The following is a 21,100-nucleotide window of genomic DNA, read 5'->3' on the forward strand; positions in this document are numbered from 1 at the left end:
TGAGAAATTGGACGTTTGCAGGGGTAGATTGAATAAAATTTGCGTAATGTGGAGATAGGCAACATTGCCAGAAGCAGTTGAACTGTGGAGAAGTTAATGGTAATGAGTGGGGCAAGTACTTACCTTGATTGAAGATACAAGGTAAGTGATGAAGGATTGGAATATCAGCAGGAAATGATAGGCTCTAGAGAATTTTGCGTTAGCGACTTTCGTGCAAGAAAATATTAGGATGGGGTGCAAGTGTGAAAGATGGAGCTTCAGCCATTAAGGTGAAGAGAATGATGAACAAATAAGTCACGAGAAAAGTTGAAAGTCGTGTACAGTTCAAATAGCTGGATTGGAATTTGTGCAAGTTTGAGAACTTCACATGTCATCTGTAGCTCAATTGGCAGCAATCTTGTGGATGAGTCAGAAGGTTATAGATTCAAGTCCACTCTCAGGGGCAGAATTTGATGCCCTCCGCTTGGGTGATTTTAGTGATGGGTGGGTTAGATCCTGCGACTGTCCCACATTTACCCCATATCAGTCTGTGATGGAGAGATTTGTGGGTGGTGTTCCACCCTGCTTCCAATTGAGGCCGTAAAGTGGGTATTAATTGCTGAATTAAGCCCCAGACTCTATGGCTGCTGGTACTAATCTAGCAGTGGGTTAGTGAATCTCTCTGAGGGACGCCTAAGCAGCAAACCCTAGCACTTAATACCACCTGGCGTTGGATCCTGAGCCATCCTCTCTCTTGTAAACCCCTGCCTTTTGGTTTCCCTCTCCTGCAATTACTAACCTGTGAACCTCTGCAGTTATAATTTTGAAAGAGCAGAAATCACCACTTTCTGGGAGCTGTTGTATTGCAACAAAGAATTAGCAGCTGCCAATGGATGGATCATCTGCCTTGATTCCAGAGAAGGCCCTCTGTTGCCCAGTGAAGTGTCGGATTGCCTCATTCTGTGAAGTCATTAAGTGCAACATGGGACTCTAGCCAACACTCCAGCTGGCTGGCAAGATTTGCTTACGTGAAATGCCACCTTAAGAATTAAATATAAAAATCAAGTCAACACCCCAGTGATGTACTGAGAGAGTGCTGCACTGTTTGAGGTCTTGTCCTTCAAGTGTTACCTTAACCTGGGTCCCACTGCTCTCTCAAGTACATGTAACAGATCCAAAGACACCATTTTTAACAAGTGTAAGGTTGTTGGCCAATATTTATCCTTGAGTCAGCCTTCTCAAAAAACACACAAGCTGATAATTATACCATTTCTGTACATAGGCGTACGCAGTGCCCATATTGGCTACTGTGTCTCCTACATTACAAATGGTGACAATGCTTCAAAAGTACTGAATTGACTGTAAAGCATTTTGGAACATCCTTAGGTTGTAACAAGTGCTACCCAAATGCAAGTCTCACTTTTTAATTCCCCCCCCACCATGTGAAAGTTTCTTTCCAAAAGAAGTGGGATGAAACCAAGCAGCAGGTAGTGCTCTAAAATAAGGGGGAGCAACAAAATACAAAGAATTGGATTAGTGTTCTCCACTATAGGCAGAGCTGAACTTGTGCCAGTTGTCTAACTCTGGGCCAGTTGTCTAACTCCATTTTCTTGTAGAGAAGTGATTGGGGCCAGCAGAATGACATGCAGTGCTCAAAGTTTGGGAGAAGATTTGTAGCTCGGGTGCTCATTGTTGTGGTTCTGTTTGCCGAGCTGGGAATTTGTGTTGCAGACGTTTCATCCCCTGTCTAGGTGACATCCTCAGTGCTTGGGAGCCTCCTGTGAAGCGCTTCTGTGATAATTCCTCCAGCATTTAATGCTAGCTGACAGTTACCCTTATTAAGAGCTCAGTTGTGGCGAACTAGAATTTTCCAGTCTGCTTCCAAGTTCCATATTTGCAGAGACCAGATGAGGTATCTAAACACCAGTAGGCCAGGCTTAAAGATAAAGGCAATGAGGAGCAGCTCATTCTTAACTTCTGTGCCTGGCTGCTGAAATTGTTCTTTGGTTAAAAGTTTAAGCAAATTTAAGAGAGGTGCTGTTCTTTTTGAGAACCCTGTGCCCTCCTTACCTTCCATTACAGCCTGACATTCCTCTCAAGTTAGAAGACCTCTCTTGGCCATCCAACTCTGAGACCCCAACTGCCTTCCTTAATTGGATGTAGAATCTGTCTTCTTACCAGTTAAAAGCATAGCCTTGTTAAAATCCCAATGAATGACTTTTCTCCCATAATGGGAAGTTGGGCAAGCCCTGGAAAATTTCCCCATCTCTCTCTCCTATTGCCAAAGAGAAATCTAACCCTGAAAGTGGAAATAAAAATACTTAAGTGTAGAAAGTGAAACATTGAAACAGGACTAAAATGGAAATGACATTGCAGTTCATACCGCCTCTTTAGTGTTGATAAAAATCTCCCTGCCTTGTGGGTGCCTTTGTATATATTCAGACAGGTGATAGAAAGCTTCTTCAAAGAGATAGGTTTTAAGGAGCAATCCAAGGATGATAAGTTTTAGCGAGAGAATGCCAAGTTTAGTGTCCAGAAAGCTAATAGCACAACTATTGATAGAGCAGTGTCATAGAGAATACACTGAAGTCCTAACTGAGGAATGCAGAGAACTCAGAGGTGGTCAGATGGAAGAGGTTATGGAGATGAGGTTATTGAGGAAGTTTGAATGCAAGAAGGAGAACTGTAACATGTGTTGCATTGCTGGAGTACAGCAGTGATTGGCGAGTGGGACTTGAAACAAGTTTCAATGTAAGGAACAGAGTTTTAGATAAGCTCACCATGCTATGGTCAATGAAAAGCCCAATCACGAGGGTGTTGGAAAAGGTCTGGCTGTAGGTGAAAGAGCAGAGATGGAGATGGAAGTAGGCAGTTATAGTGTTTGAGAGCATTTGTCATCAGAAACTCAGCTCAATGTCATGTCGGGTGCCAAGGCTACAAACCATTTGATTCAGCCTCTCGTCAGTGACCAGAATGAGGGATGAAGTCAGAGGTGAAGGGTTTAAAATACTGATCTTCACCATACTGAATGAGAGGAAATGTCTACTCTGCTGAGACTAAATGTGAGCTAAACGATCACGATCTGTTTGAGCACAATGGGGGTGAAAGAGGTAATGGTTGAAAACAATACATTGTGCCATTAAGAAAGTCCATATAATGGAAGCAAGAAGTTTAGAGAGAAAAATGTAACTGGATTGACTTGAAAACAAATGCTAGAGAAACGCATAGCAGCTGTGATTTAGAAGTGGAAACACTGAACCCAGGAATTAAAAGAAAACCGACGTTTGCTTGCAAGCTTGAAACACTAGTAGCCAGTTTTGAGAAAGGAGAAAATAAAAATCAAGAATAGTAAGAAAGTATAGAATGAGGGAAAGACAAGCACAAAGAAATAAGAAAAAACAAATGTCAGGAATAAGAATAATAGAAGCTACTGTGATAGATGCAGACTTCGATAACTGCAACAGATTGGAGGTCACAGCTGAAATACCCAACTTACATATGAAGGTGAAACCCAAGTCCAAGTCCTTGCAAACAAAGAATGCATTTAACCTTGCACAGGTAGATTTTAGCGTCTGTTTGCACCCAGCATTACATAAAAAGCTTTACCTTTTTAAAATCTGATATTAACTGCTTCCAACAGTTCTTGCATCAATTAAAAACAATCTCAGGCTGATAATGTGATCCTATAAAAATAAATTAGAAGCGCATGACTGTGCTACCTGTTAATGTGTTTAGATAATGGAGTAAGATTACATAAAGAATTCACAGGGAATGAGTTGGAAATACTTTAATGGATTGCATAATAAAACACCAGAAAGGAACCTTTCAAATGGAACTATATTTATTTACAATTAAGGTCCCAGAGTAGTCAGAGTAGTCTAACTTTATGTAGAATCACAAAAGTGTAGCCAACGTAATCCTATCTGTATCTTAACGTAAGTATGTTCTACCAACTGTCTGCCAAAATCAGCAGCAACAATATTTTTAGGTCACCAATATCTTCCTACACTTACCTAATGAAATGTTACCATTACCCTACATCAAAGCTTCAGTCAATCAGCCCAGCACTGGCTCAGGATTTTGTTTTCTAGTACAGTATTTGAGGTGGGGGAGGGGGGAAGGAAAATCAGCATTTAGGAGCTGACTATGATATGTCCCATTAAACTTTTGCCTTTAACCATTTTTCCATGAGTGCTGGTAAAATGTTGGCTGTGGGGTAAAAGTCAAATGCTGTGGCTGACTTAGCCAGAGTGCTGATGGGACATACTGTAAGATATAATTGACATCAATAAGCCTTGTAGTAGATATCGTCAAAAGGAATTTCCAATGCCTTAAAGTTTGGCTGACTTGTAATACGAAAAATGAACTATTGCCAGATTTCTAATAGTTTCAGCTAATTGTATTTTGGTTATTAGTTTCTGGGAGACAACTGGCTATGAAGCTGACTTTTTACCATTATTATCCACTGAGGCAAGAAGTCTCAAATATATAGGGTGAATAGTTTTTGGGGCAGCATTTCCATTCTCCTTAAACAGCAGAAAAGCGTGTTAAAGAGCAATGAGGCTCCCTTGTTCTTAAAGAGGCCTGAGGAGGTGGCAACAGGAAATGAGTGGGAAGACCTTGCAGTTGAGAAAGGAATGCAGTCAGTACAGAAGTAAGTCTCGTTTGGACAAGTGAGGGAGAGCATGTTAGGTCAGAGGGGAGTTGATGTAGCACAGAAAGTTACAACATCATCCTATTTCTATCTCTGACTTAGATATATCTTAAAAGGTAGAACAAGGTCTCGAATAAAAAGAAGGCTCAAAAGACCCAATTTAGTTATTCTTTAAATTTCCAAAGAGCATCACCGTCAAGGGGAGGTGGCAGCCTTGTCATATTATTGCTGGACTGTTAATCCTGGTATCCAAGTATTGTTCTGGGGGCCCAGGTTTGAATCCTGCGTGGGCAGGTGATGGAATATAATTTCAATTTAAAAATGATCTGGAATTTACAGTCTAGTGATCACCATGAGTCCATTGCCATTGTTGAACCCATCTGGTTCACTAATGTCTTTTTAGGGAAGGGAACTGCCATCCTTATCTGATCTGGCCTACATGTGAGTCCAGACTCACAGCAATGTGGTTGACTCTTAACTGCCCTCTGGACAATTAGGATGAGCAATAAATGCTGGCCCAGCCAGCAATACACTCATCCTTCCATAATGTTGCTGATGATTGAGAATAGACTGATGGACTGGCAATTGATCGGGTTAAATTTGCTTCAGTTTTTGTGGACAGAACATATCTGAGCAGTTTTCCATATTATCTAGTAGCTGCCCTGGAACAGTTTGGCTTGGGATACAGTTAGTTCTGGAGCACAATTCATTGGTACTACTGCTGAGTCCAAAGCCTTTGGAGTATTCAGTGCCTTCGGCCATTTTGTAATATCATGTGGAATGAATTGAATGGGCTGAAGGCTGGCATCTGTGATACTAGCAACCTGAGGAGGAGGCCAAGATGGGATCATTTCCTTAGAACAGCTGACTGAACATGATTGTAAATGTTCAGCCTGTCTTTGTCTTGAAATTGCAAACTGGGGCTGTGTATAAATTCACCTGCACCTCCACAGATATCATCTATTGCATCCGCTGCACCCGATGTGGCCCTCTCTATATTGGGGAGACAGGCCGCCTACTTTCGGAACATTTCAGAGAACACCTCTGGGACACCCGGACCAACCAACCCAACCACCCCGTAGCCCAACACTTTAACTCCCCCTCCCACTCCACCAAGGACATGCAGGTCCTTGGACTCCTCCACCGCCAGACCATGGCAACACGACGGTTGGAGGAAGAGCGCCTCATCTTCTGCCTGGGAACCCTCCAACCACGAGGGATGAACTCAGATTTCTCCAGTTTCCTCATTTCCCCTCCCCCCACCTTGTCTCAGTCAAATCCCTCGAACTCAGCACCGCCTTCCTAACCTGTAATCCTCTTCCTGACCTCTCCGCCCCCACCTCACTCCGGCCTATCACCCTCACCTTGACCTCCCTCCACCTATCGCATTTCCAACGCCCCTCCCCCAAGTCCCTCCTCCCTACCTTTTATTTTAGCCTGCTGGACAAACTTTCCTCATTCCTGAAGAAGGGCTTATGCCCGAAACGTCGATTCTCCTGTTCCTTGGATGCTGCCTGACCTGCTGCGCTTTTCCAGCAACACATTTTCAGCTGTGTATAAATTAGGCCATACAAAGAGAACAAAAAATATGTAATAAACAGGTTATTCTGCACTCAGTTTTCCTTGTAGTGTACAATTTAAAGACACTTTAAAAAAAAATTGTTGAACTTGACTTTTGCCCATTGGACAGTTCGCGGGGTAAACCTGTAGAAAGAGAGTACATGAAAATACTAAAAATTGTAATCACAGTTCATTTGAAATCCTGCTCACCAGTTCATTAGTTGAAATAACTGAGATTGTTTTGAGAAATATGCAAGATTTTGGCTTCTACTTTGAAGGAAGTCAGTTTCTGCCTGGTATTGTCACTGTTTTCATGTCTTTATCACATGAAGAACCAATCTGCTCAGTGATGCATCAGAAATTACTCTATTTCTGGAAAGTAAAGAGAATCTTGTATATAATCTGCTCTTGATTTAAAACCCTTTAAATTATCCAGAGATTATTTTTTCAGCAGTAGATTATTTCTTTGTTGTGTCATTGCATATTTACTTCAAATTATTTAATTTCATGAGGAAATGACTTCAAATTAATACAAATAAACTATATGTTGTGAATCTTTTTGTTTTCCTGTTTAGTGATTCTTAGGGTTGTGGAAATACTTGGTTGACATATAACTCTCTTGTTTCTTCCACCAGACTCATTATTTTGGACTGTGGTTCCTCAGTAAGACTCAACAGGGTCGATGGGTGGAGCTAGAAAAAGCCCTGAAAAAACAACTAGACAAATTTGCCAATGAGCCTCTCCTCTTCTTTGGAGTGATGTTCTACGTGCCCAGTGTCTCGAGACTTCAGCAAGAAGTCACAAGGTACAGAAAACTAACAAGCATTTTTCTCCTAGTATCCCATAAATTGAGACAGAAATGATCTTAAGGAAGAATTCCGAGGTTTCAGAATTTTTCATCCCTCAAAAGTATACAATTTGTGAGATAAAAAGATAACTGTGAATACTAAAGTAAAAGTTTTAAAATGCTTGAAATTACAAACATTTCTTCATTTTACTGACATTTTAGTGCAAGATCTTTTATCAATCTGTTTCAGGGTCAAATTTAAAACGCAATGTTTTTTTCTCTTCTGAATATTGAATGATTTGCTGTACATTTCAAAAACATCAATGGAACATCTATTTTAGTAGTGCTGTTGCATACATGCTGTTGAACAAGTATTAATGCAGCAAGCAAATCGGACAAGAGAGGAATATGTGTGACATGGAGGAAATTACGTGGGCTGTGTTTGAATGTGAGGAGTTAGGTAATAAGGTGAAGTGTTGAGGATAGGAGTTAGTTTCCAATGTGTGCATTTACGATGATGTAAACTAAAACACTTGGATGCGTAGTTCTTTTGCATCTTTGGTATATTTACTTTTCAAATATATTTACTTTCCTGTCTCTTTTCAAATTAAATCATACTTTAAAAGCATCTGATGAAGGGAAATTTCAGATAGTATTTCATGTTGGATGCACTTTTGGATTTTTGAACATTTCAAGTGTTTGTGTATAAAATGCAACATTTTGAAACATTCACAGTAAATTCAAGTGGTCATGCATGATTTCAATAACTCTTAAAATTCTGTTACACTACTGAGATTTACAAAGTATTTGTGTTTAGGCCTAGCTGCTCTTTCTCAATATTTATGGTTCACATAATCCTCTTCGTACATTTCTTCATCCAACCTTTTAAGTCAGAACCCTTCTACTGTGTTTTTCATTTGGCTTGCCTCAAATGCTTGAATGTTATTTGCCTCATCTACTCCATATTGTATAGTAAGGTCCACACTCTAACTCCGCCCTGGGTAAAGAAGTTTCTCTGAAATTGCTTGTTGAATTATCTTCTTTTTATTTATTCTACTTATCTTTTTTTCATAACTCCTAGATTTAGATTACCCTACAAGTAGAACCATTTTCTCTGCTTGACCAAACAGGTTCCCCATAATTTTAAACTCATCTATTAAGTGATTACCCCAACCATCTATTCCCTCAATAAAAGATCCCCTGCCTGTTCAATGTTTCCTGGTAGTTTGCTGCTTCTCCAAACTGGGATCATCTACATAGCTTCAAAAAACAGTCTGCAGTCTTAAAAGTGGTTGATGATTTGAAGATTACAATGATTGACACTACAAATTAAATCAGTCAGTAGCTCAACTGTCCATTATAAATAAATGGCAATTTCTTCACTGCTTATGTTTTAATTACCAACTCTGACTGCCTTTAAAGCTAGTACCTTAGGCACTTGTCTCATGATTTCATTTAATGTCTTCAGCAGGCAGAGTAATGAGAGGAAACTCACCTAAAAGCCCAAAATAATGAACTAGAGATTTGATTTTGAACTAGCCTTGGGTAATTCTTCAGCTGCAGAATACTGTTCTGTCTAACTGATCAGAAGTGCCGATTTGCGTGGAATGTTTAACAATTTGATGGAGTGGTTTGTCTCAGAGAGCCCTGAATTGGCTAACAAAGAGATTAGGATTGATTCAGAATTCAGCACAAGTAACAGAGTTTGAAGTTTGAAGCATGTTCCCATCTGCTTTATTGTTTAAAGAACTATCCATTAGCTATTCTGTCCTCGAGGCCAGAAGTTTACAAGAGCTCAGGACATTCCACTTCTGGGATAGATGTCAGATCCAAGCCTGCCCAGTTGAACAGTTGGATACCAGAGTAAAAGTACTGGCTGCAATCTTGTAAGAAACTATGAATGGGATGATCAGAATTGAGGCCTGGTCTGAAAACTTGCAACTCGCCAGTATCAGGTAGGGCACAATCGAGGTTACCACTGTCAAGGATCAGAAAGTACGAGAGGGCACTTTCACTCTGAGATTCTTTTTATTGGTAGGGTTAACCAGACAAGCCCCAGCAAATGGAACATTGAAGTATTGCTAGAATATTGCTGGTAGCAACTTATAATGGTGGCTAATTGTCCAATTCACTGAATTAATTGGCTGTCCGGTAGATTGGCATCTACCCAGCTACCCTTTCTAATCACCTATGGTGATGGGAACATGTCAGGCATCTCTCCCCTCTGTTGCTGTTTTACAAACCTTTTTTTCTCCTAGCCCATCGCAAGAAGGCTAGTAAAATTCTGACCGATAGCTCAACTTCATCTATCTCAACATGATTCTTTTTCTTTTAGTGTTTTTTTTTCCTTCTTCTGAAACAATTCATTGCAATGGTTCCATTCTTCTAGTTCCAGCGCTTTCTAAACAGAACTGGAGTAGAATGTTGTGAGACACTGGGAGAGTTCTTGTTTCTTTCTCTCAGTAGTGCTGCAGTAGCTTTTAGTGTCCAATTAAACCACTGGAACAGATAAATGAGGCTTTGGTTTAATGTCTCATCTGAAAGTTTGATCTGTTAATATACATTACAGTTAATTGCTTTTAATGACTGCCTGTGGTGGACCAAAGTAGGTCTGTTATGACAACTCAGCCTGTATTTGAATACTGAAGTGGAGCTTCAACATAAGAATACAGATGCGACCATTGAACCAAGTTAATATAAATCATCTGAGGTTTTGTATTTCTGCTCAAATATTGTAGCTGAGCTGACAGGTTTCACCCACATCTGGAAACACAAATGTTTCCTCCTCCAATTCCCTTGATCTTGAAAGAATCTATTAAATCAGAACGAGTGGGTTGAAAATATTGTGGTAAACTCAAACTGCCTTGTAACTTGGTTGTCATGTATTAAAAGGCAATTTTCTCCAAAGGTTAGATTATCCACACAACCAGTTTCCAGTTGGCATTTTAACTGTCCAAGAATTAAATCTTAACAGGCCTTCCAAATTGAGACCTAGTTCCATTCAAGAACAACAACAACAATTTACATTTATGGAAGACCATTACTGTAGCATTGTATCCCAATGGCTGCACAGACACACGGAAAAAGTGATGTTGAGTCAATGTTAGGGATATTACATGTGGTTGTTCAGACAGATAGGTTTTCTACTAGGCAGGTTTCTCATTTCCATTTGGAACAAAAAATTCTAATCTTGTACAACAACATATTTAAGGTGAGAGGTTAGAGATTTAAAAAACACGAGGGGCAAATCTTTGATATAGAGTGTGATTTGCATGTGGAGTGAACTTCCTGAGGAAGTGGTACAGTTACAACATTTAAAAGACATTTGGATAAGTACATGAATAGGAAGTGTTTAGAAGGATGGGCTAGGAGCACACAGGTAGGACTAGTTTAGATTGGGATTATCTGCAGCATGGACTGGTTGAACCAAAAGGTGTGTTTCCGTACTGTGTGACTCTAGCTAGCTTAAACTTGAATCAACTTCCACAATGTGGATGCTGGAGAGATCCAAGCACATTGCACACTGCCCCATCAAACCTAACAATTATTGATCAGCTGATTAAGAGTTTCAAATGAAATCAATCTCAGAACAAAGAATCATAAAATAGCCAGTGGAATGCATTCTCCACTGCTGACACCTCTCTGGGCAGGATACTTAATGGCATTATAAAAGTCACACTGCTTAATTTGCAACATTGTAATCACTTTTATTTAGTTATGTGTTTCTAATGTTTTAGTATCCAGAATACTCACTGACAATGGTAAATGGATTTTACAACATCAGAAATTTATTTAAATATTTCTGTTGTTATAGAGATGTACAGTACAGAAACAGACCTTTGGTCCAACTCATCCATGCTGACCAGATATCCTAAATTGATGTAGTCCTATTTGCCAGCACCTGTCCCATATCCCTCTCAACCCTTTCTATTCATACACCCATCCAAATGCCTCTTAAATATTGTCATTGTACCAGCTTCCACTATTTCTTCTGGCAGCTCATTTCATACATGCACCACCCTCTCTGTGAAGAAAAATTGCCCCATTGGTCCCTTTTAAACCTTTCCCCTCTCACATTAAACCTATGCTCTCTAGTTTTAGACTCGCCTACTCCAGGGAAAAGGCCTTGTCTATTTAGCATATCCATGCCCCTCATGATTTTATAAACCTCCTATAAGGTCACCCCTCAGCCTCCAACTCTCCAGGAAAAACGATTGTGTTAAGAAGTTTACAAACGTGTAACACTAATGCTGAGAAAACTTTGTATCTCCTTGACTGCTACCAAAATAGTTCAATATTTGTTTTTTAAGTAATGAGTATATGGCAAAATATTATTTTACCAGTGTCAGCTTCACTAACCACCCACACTGCACCCTAAAAGGTTTTGGGATGTTTGATCACGGTACATGGAAACTGTGAATTCTGAATGAGCTCACATTAGAAAGATTTTGTTGTTCTAAATGTAAAAACAAAGTCTTTCCTACTACATCATGCAGAAGAGTTGAATATTTATTGTTCAATAACTTACAAGGAAAGGTTTTTACTCAAGGGGAAAAGAAGTTTTAAATTCCAACGTTATCAACTTTCTGTCTTCCAATGAAAGATTCACTGTTCCTTTTGTGTCTATTTTGTCAACAGATTAACATTTTTAGCTGAAGGAAATAAAGTTACTTCAACGTTAGTGTAGTGACTGCTACCACCACATTATGTTGATTTTGTAAGTCAGCTCACTTCATTACTAACACATGTACTGCTGCATCCATTTATTAGTCATCATACGCAGATGATTTGCTAAATCATTGCAACTCAGACACATTGTGTTAGGTTTTTCTTCATGCCTTTGGAGGATGGGATAGTAAGGGAAGACCATTCTGGTGAAGTGGCCTTTTTCATTTACCCTTTATCCTGACATTGGAGTCCTACAGTGTTTGCAATAATCAATACTTGTGTCAATACAAATTATTTATGTGGGTCTGATGTGAAATATTTATCTTCCATGGAAAACAATTTGCAATAAGCAAGGCATTGCTGGTAGAAGTAAGAAAGTGAAAGTGTTGAAGACCATCCATGTAGGTAAAATTCTGAGAATCATATCTGATTATCTGTAACTTCACATTCCACTAAGACAATGCGGAAACATTGTTTCAGGATTAATGCCTTTAATTTTGAGTTTAGCAGTATTACTTTGTGGCAAGGATGTCCTTGACATATTCACCTTTAGGTTGAAAAGGAAGCTCAAGAGGTGGAGCAGAGGTTGCCTGACAGGCCACAAACCATAGACATTGGTAGGCATTCACTCAGAGATAGCCACACTTCTGGGACAACAAAGCCTTTTGAATGTAGCCATCAGTGTCTCAGAATACTATGTTGAAAGCAAAAACTGATGGAGAGTCATCTAGACTCAAAATAATAGCTTATTCTCTCTCCACTGATACTGCCTGACCCGCTGTGATTTCCATGACTTTTTGTTTTGGGTACAGATTCCAGCACCTGCAGTAATTTGCTCTTAGGATACTATGTTTCTCATGGGGGCCAAACAAAATTATTCTGCTGACTGATGGGAAATTGGTAAAGGACACACTGCTTTATTGATGGTTGCTTTCTTGAGAATGAGGTTCTATTAGGAGAGCATTTACAGCTTTGTCTTAAGTTGCTACCTGCATTACAAATGCCTGATGCTGATATTGGTTGCTTTAAACTGAAACTGTCAGCTAGAGAATGGAACAGTCTCAAAAGTCATTGTTGATTTTCTTTCTCCAAAGGAGAAATAAACATTAATAGGTTACACAGTTATCCGCATTTATAGACATAATCAGCCAGTCATCCACTTAGCAAAAAGACTCAGGATGCAAATGATCCAAGAGCCAGCCTTTCCAAGGTTATACGCCCATGGCAGCAAGGCCCACAAAGCAAATTATAATCTCAAAAGAGAAATATTTATAGTAAATGTGCATTTCCTCCTCCAGCTTAATATTTCAGCACACCATACTAGTTTCCTCCCATTACTACAGCTCATTTCTGTTTCTCACTGAGAGCAAGATTGTTCTGTCAGTTCTAAATTCCAAACCATATAGAATATATTTTTTTCAACAAATATCTGTTGTCAACACAGGCTACTTCCAACAAGCTTTAGAGAAAATAGATAAAGGCTGTATATTTTGTTATCAAAGTCAAAAGCAACAGTTTGGTGAAATTTCAAATCTATAGGGATCTCTTGATTCAGTATCAAAAATACCTTCTCTTTCCACTGCTGTAAAGAAACAAAAGATCTTAATCATACATGAAAGTTGGTGATTATGTAAAAGCTTTTGTAATTGATTGGGATCTATTGACTATACCACCAATGTTACTGAAAGAACTAGAAAGAACATACAAACAACTCAAGGGCACTAGCAGGCATCAGAATATAGGAACAAAATTCAATTCTGCAGATATGAAGAGATAGTTTTCATGAATTCAGTAGAATGACTTGCCGGTCATATTTTCTCTTATTTTGAATTCAGATTACAAGACCTATTGATTTCTGTTCAGCCTGAATGAATAATGCAGCACTCGGTGGATTATACAACAGCAGCGTGTTTTTCTGTGTCATTTTATTAGAGCCTTGTTAGTAATGAGACCTCATCGGCATTCGTATTTACACCTTGTAAATATCATCAGTTCAAAATCATCAAGATGTTTTGAAATGCGCAACCAATTTAAACAGAAAACACAGGAATGAATACATTTTTTCACATCCCTTCAGATTAATTTGTTTTCAATCCATTTCTTGAGATGAAGCTTCCCTACGTGAGCTAATTCACAGAATTACAGAAATATTACAGCCCACAAGGTGGCCCCTCACCCATCACGTTTGCAGCAGCGCTAAAGATAAGCATCATGAACTAGTGCCTTTCTCCTGCCTTTTCTCCATATCTTTTGCACATCATTTCTAACACGCTTCCAGGCGGGGCATTCCAGATTAGTTGGAAGGAGAAGATTGATGGTACATTGTCCAGTTACTTCCACTAAGAATATAAGTTGATCTAAATTTGAAAAATACTTCTTAATGAAGCCCTTGGTCCTGAATTTGTCAAACCACTACTTTCTTGAGAGAAACATAAACTAATGTTTTTGCCAAAAACATACATTTTGAAGTTCAAGTTGAACTTCTGCCACTTTTCCTGAACTTTTGCATATTCACATTTAATATATGCCTGTAAGTTTCTTAGTTCAACAATATGTTTAATGCAACTGCTTTAAAATCTTCTATTCACTAGAGATGCTCATCAACTCATAAGTTGTGTAAAAGTGATATGAGATCTACTTTATTGGAAATTCTAATTTATCTGTTTCATAAAGATTACAGTTTAAAATTAGTTTAACTATTGAGGGAGCAGAAGTTTTCACAAAATTGTAAGACTGGTAAAAAAAAGTTGGTGCCTTATTTTCATGGATGCTGACCTGCTTTATATGAAATAATTGCTTCTGAATATTCTTAGACGCTTTTCTAGCCCCTACTATCCAACACGCTATTCTGATCACGATGAGAGAAAATCAAGAAAAGGTCCAGTTAAACATCGCTAAACATCTCAAGAATTTCTCCTGCTGCCAGACTGTAAATTTAAAAGCTGTAGTTGAATGTTAACACAATCATGAGTGTTGTGCAGGAGTTTAAAAGAAACATTTGTGTGGAGGCCCTTATGAGGTTGAAAATCTTGGAAGAATTTGGCATTAAGTTTAGCAGAGCAATATGTGAAATTCTTGGGTTATGAGGTGTTACAGCTCTTGTCTTATCTGTTTTACAAGTTACCACTGAGTTAACACATTCAGTTCTTCTGCAGATGTCAAATTATATTATCAAATAATGTACACTAAAGCATGAAAACACAACTAGAGTTGAACTAGTTTGTTGGGCTAGTTTGCAGAAATGTGTAATTATATTTGAGGAGATACATTTTAATTTAGTTTGTAAGCAATTTCCTCTGCAGATGGTAAACTTATACTGTAGAGATGGGCAAACATTTTGACCATAGGGTGGCATCTGGATGTGTAAATTTTATGGGGTGATGGCCATACATCCCAATAAAGTAACACTTAGGTACAAATAACCATACAACCTTACATAATTTATACTATTATAATAATGAATTATGTGCTATAATGAAAACAAATTTGCACTCTTGGCACACCCTGTTGGCTTCATGTGAACAATGCAGTTGGTTACTTTTTTTTAACACCTTTATAGTGCCATCAAAGTTCTCTCCAAATTCTTATTGACCTAAGTACATAATTAGCAAACCAGATTGGGATATCGCTTTCATTTAGAGACAATTAGTTATATGTAGATTACATGTACTGACTCTGCAAGCATGGGGACAAGATGAGGAGGCAGATCTCCTCCATGAACTCTGAAGCCAGTACAGGAAATGAACCTGAGCCATTGGACATCATTCTTCATCAGTCTGACTTGTATACTTGCAGCATTTTTTATTTTTATTTCAGATTTCCAGCATTTGTCTTGCCAATCATTTACAATATAGTGTTGCAGGAATCACCAAAGGAACAGCAGTATAGAGAAAAACAAAACGTGGAGACACCAAAAGGCACATTTTATGGGGAGCATGACAACATGTATTATAATTCGTAGAATTGGACCTTAATGATCCCACGGCCCATTTAAATTCTCCAAGTTCATCTGTGTATTGCCCTAATCCTGTTAGGGACTCACTCTTAATTTAAAACCAAAATACTGTGGATGCTGCAAATCTAAATTAAGAACAAAGAAACTCAGCAGACCTGGCAGCATCCATGAGGAGAGAAAAAGAGTTAACATTTCGAATGCTGTATGACTGTTCTTTGAAATATTTTGGAGCTTGCATTCCTGAACACCTGAAAGGAAGAAAAAAAGTTTATTAAAGTGTCAAATGAGATGAATAGAGTCATAATACTGAAATGAGACTGGGAACAGCTGAATGAGAGCGAGAAAGGTCCAGAGTGTGCATGTGGCAGTGCATGACATCTCAGGTTGCATTTGTTGTCCTTCTAAAAGTTTGAAGTTCTGCTGTGCTTTTCACAGGAAGGAAATATTTTTCAGCTTTAATTTTCGGTTGCGGATAAGCAGCTTATCTCAGAGATTCCCATCACAAAATGTTAACACCATGTTTGCTTATGGAGATCTTCAGTCATTCATAGTTTTGGATTTATTGCAGAATGCAGCATTTATGTTTAGATATTTCAATCCTGAATATAATAGTTTAAAGCTACCAGCCGTGTTGTTATTCTTGGTGTAGGTGTCTGTTCCAAGCTGCAATATCCATTGATTGTTGTGGTGGTGCACATCTGCCCACAGTTGATGTCACTGTTCTTCACTGTTGTCAGTTAATGTCTCCTTAGTGTGAATATTGAGTTTTGGAGTCCTCATTTCATCCTCCAAGCAGAACTTTAAGTGCTATACTCAACTTTTGTATCTGGCTACCTCACCATACAAAAAAATACTGTCTGCCATCCAGCCAATGTTCCTGAACCAGCAAAGTCACTGCTATTTGATAAGTGCGAATATACTTGAGAAATTTGCCACTGAAAAAAAATTAGTGTTTTCATCCTTCCATGAGATTAAACATTCACCTACTCCACCATTGACACACTGCCAGATGTACTCTGGCTACTCATCAAGTTCCTTCAACAGCACATTCCAAATCTAAAGCCACCTGGAAAGAAAAAGGCAAAAGGTTCATGGGAACACCTTTACCAGAGATTCCTCTCCAAGTCTGACACCATTCTGACTTTTGTAGCTATATCACTATTCTTTCACTGGGTCAAGATCCAAGAACTTCCTTCCAAACAGCACTGTGGGTATATCTACATAGATTGCAGTGGTTCACCAAAGCAGCTCACCACTACTTTTTGAACAGCAATTAAGAATTTGGAGTAAATGTTCATTGATATCTTCATCTTGTGAACAATATTTAAAAGCCCAGAATGCACTCAAACAGTGAAGTTAAAATTGTTTTGTTGCTTTTCTTGATGATTGTAAGTCTTTCATGTTTCACAGCCATACCAAAACGTTGCAGAGAACATGTATCTCAGAAAGCAACATCTTGGTCCTAGGAGCCAGTTTGATGTTATTCTTTGCATGTTTCATGAGTTGGCTAAAGGTGGTACCTGCTTTACCTATATATGTGTGTCATGTTGTGAATCAAGACATTAATATAATTGTCACTATGGATCCATTTCCAGACGGATCAGTAGTATGGTATTTAAACTGACGAAGAGTAGACATGGGACACTTTGTCTCATAACTATGGCTTCCAGGATTCTTATTATGAAAGAGAACAAATTACAGGCATGGGAGAGAAAATTCAGGAATCATTTGTAAGCAAGATTCAGGAATGCGCAACTAGTGCTACATCATCAGGATAGTTGGAATCTTACTAGTACCATATTAATGTCATACTGATTACAAGCTGTTTCATCTCATGTATGACAAGAGATGAATGAACCTCAAATTTGGAAGGAGTGCCAACATTTTATTTGGAAATATCAACTTGCATTTGTGTAAAAGCTTTTATTCCAATTTTGGGTGAATTGTACCAAATAAGGCTGCAGGAGGATATTGTACTCCTAACTTGCAGATTAATTTCCCATCTCATATTTATAAGCAAATCCAATAGAGCTAGATGGATATTATACTGCCCCGAGCTAAAGCCATACAGTAGCAAATGCATTGATCTACAAATGCCCATTCTTCACTTTGTAAGTGCATGCTTTGAGAAGGCTTTGCGAGAACAGACACCTTGTTGGTTAGTCCTCCAGAATTGGGTAGTCTCAATGGTGTTGAGACAGTCTCAATACTAGTGAGACTGTTTTTGCCTTGCAGTTGTTCATGGTTGTTACTGTTTCCTGCTCTTCACAAAAGTGATAAGCATGTGTTATAGCTAAAGTTCTGCTTAAACTGCTGTAAATATAATTAGAAAGCATCAGTGTTTAGTGCTGTACCATGAGGTTAACTTTCAATTGCTGATGGACATTATTCATCTAAGAACAAGTCACTAAAAGTTGAAAAATGGGGTGAGGGTGCCTGTCCTGTTAATGCCCTAGATTCGTCTGTTGTCATTTTGAGATGGATTGCAAATAGCACATCTGTCTGTCTGTGTGCAAAAGGATGTGGTTTAATTATGCTGAAGTTTGAAGGTATTGAGTAGCTTAACCATTGGTCCTTGAGTTAAAAACTAAAAATATAATAGATAAGTGTTTTGTTTAAATATATATGGTGTCAGGAGGAGAAAGAGTCCTCAGCAGAAGTCGAGTTTGGTACCTGTAACTCCCCTGCATTTAGATGGGGATCAAAACTGAAATCTGAAACTGAATGTTTGAAATGGACTTTAGCAAGACCTTTGACAAGGTTCTGCATTATGGATTAGTTTGTGAAGTTAGATCACATAGAATTCAGGGAGACCTTGCCAATTGGATACAAAGTTGGCTTGACAGTAGGAGACAGAGGGTGGTGGTGAAGGGTTGTTTTTGTTTTGGACTGGAGGCCATTGATCAGAGATGTTCCCCAGGAATCAGTGTTGGTCCACTGTTGTTTGTCATTTATGGTAAACACTTTGGATGAGAATATAAGAAGTATGGTGAGTAGTTTGCAAAAGTTTGCGGTAAAAACCAAAATTGCTTGTATGGAAGACAGTAGGGAATGTTATCTAAGATTACAAAGGGATCTTGATGATTTGGGCCAAGGAGTGACAGATGGAGTTTAATTTAGGTAAATGTGAGGTGTTGCATTTTGGTAAGATGAACAAGGACAGGATTAGACAGTTAATGGTAGGGCTGTGGGAAGTGTTGTAGAACAGAGGGACATAGCGGTTCAGGTACACAGTTCATTGAAAGTTGCCTTATAGAGAGCAGTAAAGAAGGTGTTTAGCACGCTCAATTGCTCAGACCATTGAGTATAGGAGTTAGGACATCTTGTTGTAGTTGTATAGGACATGGGTGAGGCCACTTTTAGAGTACTGTGTAAAGTTCTGGTCACCTGTCTATAGGAAGGACATTATTAAATTGGAGAAAAGATTTCCCAGGATTTTATGGGAAATGGAGAGTTTGAGTTGGAAGGAAAGGCTGGATAAGCTGGGACTTTTCTCACTGGAGCGTAGGACGTTGAGTGATTTTATAGAGGTTTATAAAATCATGAGGGGGCATAAATAGGTGAGTAGCAAAGGTCTTTTCCCTGGAATTGGAGAGTTCAAAACTTGAGGGAATAATTTCAAGGTGAGATGAGAAACATTCAAAAAGGACGTGTGAGGCAGCTTTTTTTCACAAAGGGGTGTTTCATACATGGAAAGAACTGCCAGTGGAAGTGGTAGAATGCAAGTACAGTACAACATTTAACAGGCATTAGAATCCCTACTGTGTGGAAACAGGCCCTTCGGCCCCACCAGTCCTCCGAAGAGTATCCCACTCTGACCCATTCCCCTACATTTTACTCATGCACCTACCCTACACATCCCTGAACACTATGGACAATTTTAGCATGGCCAACACATCTAGCCTGGACATCTTTGGATTGTGGGAGGAAACCAGAGCACCCGGAGGAAACCCATGCATACACAGGGAGAATGTGCACACTCCACACAGATGGTCACCCAAGGCTGGAATCAAACCTGGTTCCTGGTGCTAACCACTGTGCCACCCCTTGAATAGCTACTTGAAAAGGAAAGGTTTAGAGGTATATGGGCTAAATGCAGGCAAATGGAATTAGTTTAGTTTAGGAAATCTGGTTAGTATGGACAAAATGGACTGAAGAGTCTGTCTCTTGCTGTGTAACTATAACTCTAAATCTTCGTGTTAAATGGGTAAATGCAATCGCTATTTTGCATTTTTGAGGTCCCACAAATGGTCATGAGATGAACATCCAGTTAGTTTGCTTAGTTGAATTATGATAACTATCCCTTGAAGTGGTTTCATGAATTATTAATGTTCAGTTTATTACCTGATTTTCATATTTACCAAACATGCTATTTATTCAGCTCCAGCCAATTAATCAACAGTGATTTTTTCCATCACAATATATGATTAATTATGATTTTGTATGGTTATAATATCAGTTTTTTAATTCATTTTATTGTTAGACAGTTAATGTTATTCTGTACTTCATGTGTTAACCATTTGAATAATTGGGAATCTCGATGTGGCTCATTCATTATTATGTTTGGTATTTTCTACTGAAATTAATGCATGTGGCCACCACAAATGGCTAGTCAGCAATTTATATTGGACAACACTGAGTTCAGTCATTCAAGAGAATTGATGAAGTAGTTAGAACAAATTTGATCTCATTGGTTGCAGGCCTACAGTACCTTTTCATTCGGATATTACCCTCACTAATGTATAATATGTGAACAAAGTGTCCAGAATGTGTTTAATTGGATGAAACCCTTCAACTTATTTGAGTGTTTTCGACAATCAAAAACCTGTCTAGTTCAGTAATTTTGGTAAGGGACAATTATGGCAGAAAGTTTTTCCATATTTAAAAAAAAGCATTGAGATTATCTCTGAGAACTCATTGGGTTTACTTACTGAATAAGTGAACCATACAGATTAGGAATATGTTTGTATAGAATTAACTGCAATGATATTGGGGTAAAGAGAGGGCAATCATCAAAGTTCTTCTCTTGGATACTATTCGCCAAATTTAGCTGGATGTGCTGGACGAGGACTTGAGATAAAGTCTTGATTGGCTTGGTTGTCAAACCAAAATTGAGGAGCCCATTAACCACAATCGAGTGCTGTCAGCTTACTTAATAACATGTTCCACATTTTAATGATAGAAGTCTGGTTCAGAACTGTCTACAGTAAAATCAGGAAAATCATCATGCTGGTTTTTCATTATATAGCACTCAAGGACATTGCCAAAGCTGATTATTATTAGTTCCAGCAGGAAGAATTTCCCTTCAAAGAATTGTTCAGCAAAATTGTTTTTTTTTATGAGTGCTTACATTATTATGACTGATTACTATTTGAAACCAGTATCTCTTGCACTTATTTTAAGAAGCTCTAGTGTTATATGAAAAGGTTGTCACTACCTTGGGTGTTGCAATTGGGCAGCAGAAGCAGTCTGATCCCGAATTGTGCTTCCACAGGCA

At 38.6% G+C, this 21,100-nt stretch overlaps 1 protein-coding gene across 9 annotated transcripts in view; it reads left to right on the forward strand.

Annotated features, from left to right (window-relative positions):
* Positions 1 to 21,100, forward strand: part of LOC122552829 (tyrosine-protein phosphatase non-receptor type 14-like) — a 255,939-nt gene that overhangs the window by 120,018 nt on the left and 114,821 nt on the right. For all 9 annotated transcript variants that reach the window (XM_043695826.1, XM_043695822.1, XM_043695825.1 and 6 more), the window contains one exon: positions 6,829 to 6,998. In XM_043695826.1, coding sequence (XP_043551761.1) covers positions 6,829 to 6,998 — 170 coding nt within the window. The remainder of the gene's footprint in view (positions 1 to 6,828; positions 6,999 to 21,100) is intronic.

This window comes from Chiloscyllium plagiosum, chromosome 9 (genome assembly GCF_004010195.1).
Source record: "Chiloscyllium plagiosum isolate BGI_BamShark_2017 chromosome 9, ASM401019v2, whole genome shotgun sequence".
In the NCBI taxonomy this organism is placed as follows: Eukaryota; Metazoa; Chordata; class Chondrichthyes; order Orectolobiformes; family Hemiscylliidae; genus Chiloscyllium; species Chiloscyllium plagiosum.